Source organism: Daucus carota, chromosome 1 (assembly GCF_001625215.2).
Source record: "Daucus carota subsp. sativus chromosome 1, DH1 v3.0, whole genome shotgun sequence".
Lineage (NCBI taxonomy): Eukaryota > Viridiplantae > Streptophyta > Magnoliopsida > Apiales > Apiaceae > Daucus > Daucus carota.
In genome coordinates this window covers 37,253,733-37,257,924 of record NC_030381.2, presented here as the reverse complement: position 1 = coordinate 37,257,924, position 4,192 = coordinate 37,253,733, and the positions used below count along the sequence as shown (strand labels likewise).

Sequence of the window (4,192 nt, the reverse complement as noted above, 5' to 3'; positions counted from 1 at the left end):
ATGATTGAAAATTAATCAAATAATTATTTAAATAATAAAAAATTTATCAGTTCGATAAGCCGACTAGTGAAAAAACGAGGTGAGGTAATGAATTCTGTATCTTGTCTGTCGGGACTTGGCAGTAAGCTCTTGAGGCTGGTATACTTGCTTTGGGTAAATATTGAAAACATGATACAGCATGTAGCTGTAAAATGGGATATTCACTGTGATGAAGATGTAAAGTAGTATAATACTACAGTATCTTAAGGAACTGTACCTTTCACCAAACTACTAGTGAAGCATGAATAGATAAGGGGAACAGATTAGTATAGGATGCTTTTGGTTTCTGATAAATGTGAACTCCAACAGTACTTTCATTGGTTAAATGTCTCATCTGCTTTAATTCTGACTTCACACTCAACATCCTCCACTCTCTCTCCCTCTTTCTTATATCATATAGGACTACTACATATGATCTTATCTCTATCCCTTTCCATTTTCTTTTCTCACTAAATTTGGTAAAGACTTATAAAACTTGCTCTGTCTTGTCTTCTGATAATCATATTCTCATCAAGATTCACTCAAGCATACAAGCCTGAATTAACCAGGAACTTCTACCCACACAGTATGAATCTTTAATCTTTCTCTTTTTTTGCCATGTTTCTTGATTGATTGCATAATTATTTGTTATTACTTGTGCTTAAGTGATATGTTGGTGTGAATTTTAGTTTTTATTTGGAAATATTTTAAAGGGTTTTCTATTTTATTGGATAATTTTGAGGTAAAGGTTGTTTTTAAGTTTGATTAGAGGACTGATTCTGGTTTTGATGGACTTGTGGTTTAATTTTGTGTTTTGAAGTTCTGCAAACTAGGTCTCTGTTAGTGAAACCTGGATACCAATTGAATCTCCTACTAGCTTTATGATGAAAATAAGTTGTGCAAAAGATGAAAATTGCAGTGTGTATGAATGAATATTTGTGTTGCTGCAGGAAGACTATTATACTTGACACTAAACATGAAACTCTTATTTGGACTGGTCTCAAATCCCTTATTTATTAAGGTCTTTACCATTTAATTATTGACCTCCATTAGTTCTTAATTCTGAAAACCTAGAGTCCGATCTATGCCGCCAACTATGTTGTTTTCCATGTATGAGAATTTTTGAAAGTCTGGAGGGGATTGAAAAGATGTTGTGGTGGAATCGAAGGTCGAGGGGCTTTCTCTACATGTTTATTAGTCATTTGGATGTTTATGTTTGATAATCTAAACATTTCAAAATATTATGCTACCTCCTCAAATTTCGCCAATGTTGGTATGTTATATGCCCAAAAACAATTGTATCTGCATACAATTAGGATCAGATCTTTATTTTGTAGGAGATTAGTCAGTGAGAGCAAGCTGGCTATAGCCCCAGCTGAAATCGATATAGCCAAGAATCATTGATGAGAGGTAAATCCAAGAATAGTCTGAAACACATGGTGAAATTGATATAGCCAAGAAATTATTGACAAGAGTGAATCCCTTGAAAAGTCCGAAAAGAAATCCCTGGCTTTTTATTGGCCATAAAAACCTTTATTTTTTTTCTTAATTGTTCATGATTGAAACTCTGGATGCTGCACCCGAAAACGGTGCTCTTATTATAAATTCTCAAATGTCCCCGAAGATAAGTATTGATATATATTCTAGCACCTTTTACTAAGCCATACCCTGCTGATTTTAATTCTAGGTATGGACTATTTTGAAATGCTCTGAAGTCTGATCTGTACTCTTACTTCCTTATCACAAATTACTTCAGTGGCCAATGTTTTACCGATAGTGAACATTGTTACTTGGTACCACTTACTCCATGATTATATGTGCTTCCCCCTTCTCATCTATTCAGTTGATGGTACTGAGTCTACTAACCCTGATTCTGTCGACTATGATTGCATAAAACTATTTGTAGCCTGCAATGAACAAATTATCACACAAATTGTTACGCAATTTGGTACATCTCCTTTTGGTTTTCCCAGGAGACTTCCCACATGTTTTTGATAACCTGGTTTCGTTGTGCAAGACGAATCACCTGGTTACCATGGAGGCCTGGACCACCGTAAGATGCATCTAGCCTAACCCAAATATAAACAAGAAATCTCTTTCATGTTTTCCATCTCTTCAACAGCAATGCTATCGTGACCTCCTTAGGGGTCACTGTTGAAGATATTCTTTCAAGTTCATACTCGCAAATCAGAAAAAATTCCTGAGAACGGCCTTGCTTTTACCTTTGCAGAAGAACAAGATGAAGGCATGCGCAAGAGACACTTTGCCTACTAATGGCTGGAACACCAGATTTCTTTTTAGACTGTCTAATAATTTGAAGCCAACTGTTAAGTAAATATAAAGTTTGGTGTAAGATGCCATTTTCCCCATAGGATATTATTGGTTCAGATACTTTATAAACCACATCTGGTGAATTTAATTATTTTCTCTCTTTTTCTCTGGTTTGATTTATTATTACATAAATGTAAGTGCTGAGACTCGGGAAACAATGTCACCCGCATGCTTGTTTCTTTATACAAAAAAGGTTAAGTAATGTTACATTTAGGCCATCTGATCTTTGCATATGCTTGTTTATTTATACAAAAATGGTTAAGTAATGTTACATTCAGGCCATCTGATCTTTGCATATAAACAGTTCTTAGATGACGTTTGTTTGAAAAATGATAAGTCGTCATTACTAATTATTTTAAATTACAGCTCGGGTTGAGAAATAGAGAAATGGTAACTTTTATGCAGTAAATTTGTATTAATTGCATGGTTAAGGTGTCTTGATATCACTGCAATGTTGTTCAGGTAGGTTGTTTATTTCATTTGAAAAGGTAGTTGGCTCCCTACGTCTAATAATAATAAGTTGTGAATAGGTGCAGGCACAGTATTCTGGGTAACCACTACAATCATTTTGATCGATTATCCTCGTGGTCTTTTTAGCGTGGAACAGACTCAAAGCATCCAATATCGCTTCTCTTGCCATGATGCAGCCACCAAATAAGACTTTTGAATCTGAAGACGAATCTGAAGTCAGCAGCCATGTAGCTTCAAACGTATCCATCCAAGATAAATCCCCTGGGTCCAATCACAGCACCACAACTTCCTCCAGCCTCACAAATTCCATACAGCTTCAAACTGGTCCAAGAATCAATACTCTTGACCTAACTCTTGGTTTCACTTCTTCTAATGTGGATGAAACAAAGGATACACATATGCATGATCATAACACTGAGGAAAATCCTCCCCATTTGCCACCAGGAACAATGCCTAGAGTTTTCTCTTGCAACTATTGCAGGCGGAAGTTTTACAGTTCGCAGGCCCTAGGGGGACATCAAAATGCACACAAAAGAGAGAGGACAATAGCAAAGAGGGCAATGCGGATGGGAATGTTATCGGATAGGTATGCAAGCTTGGCATCTCTTCCACTGCATGGTTCTGCGTTTAGGTCTTTAGGAATCGAAGCACATGCCTCCATGCATCATGGAGTTGGACCACAGGTGAGGCCTCCTTTTCATGTGGCCAGGGGTGGAGCAAAATTTGACCAAGGATTCTGTGGATTGCCAATGTTTGTAGAGGAAGATGAAGCTGAAATGTTTTGGCCAGGTAGCTTTCGACAAATTGAACAGAGAAGCATCGCTAATGTGTCATCTGGTTTTGACTTGGGACAAACTTCGAACTTTGTGTCCATGGCTCCACAGCGCCCACCGCCTCAACCAGAATCCTCTCAACCTGATCTCACTTTGAAACTTTAAACCGTCATCGACACCTTCTTGAGGTGTTTTTTTCTTTTCATTAGCTACACTCAATATGAATATCTCCTGACCCTATGTTCTCTGTGTACAGTGACTCCTAGACAAAGTTTGGAGATGAGTGTGAACTTTAGAATTTTACTTTTGATCTGATTTTGGTTATAATTTGTACTATTTCAGTGTTGTAAAAGATGTGGGAATGCTTTATATCATGAAATGTTTTTACTGATTTCAGCACTGTAGTTGGAGTTCAGGAAAGAAAGGGTTAAATTTCTTGCTAAAACAATAGTAAAACGCAAGTTGGAAGCATGCAAGTGCTAATGATGTATAATCCTCAAAAGCCAAATAATCTTTTTATTATTAATTTAGAAACCCCATTTGCAGATATTTTCTCATACAAAATGCAAAAAAAATCATAATCCTCATTGTATTCATTT

General features: G+C 36.5%; 1 protein-coding gene across 1 annotated transcript; it reads left to right on the top strand.

The window, feature by feature from the left end:
• Positions 1-259: 259 nt before the first annotated feature.
• On the top strand, positions 260-3,989 carry LOC108204924 (zinc finger protein 4). The gene is made up of 2 exons (XM_017374616.2): positions 260-604; positions 2,880-3,989. Exon 2 carries the CDS (start codon positions 2,988-2,990, stop codon positions 3,756-3,758), a length of 771 nt encoding a protein of 256 aa, XP_017230105.1. The 5' UTR covers positions 260-604; positions 2,880-2,987; the 3' UTR covers positions 3,759-3,989.
• The last annotated feature ends 203 nt before the right edge of the window (positions 3,990-4,192 follow it).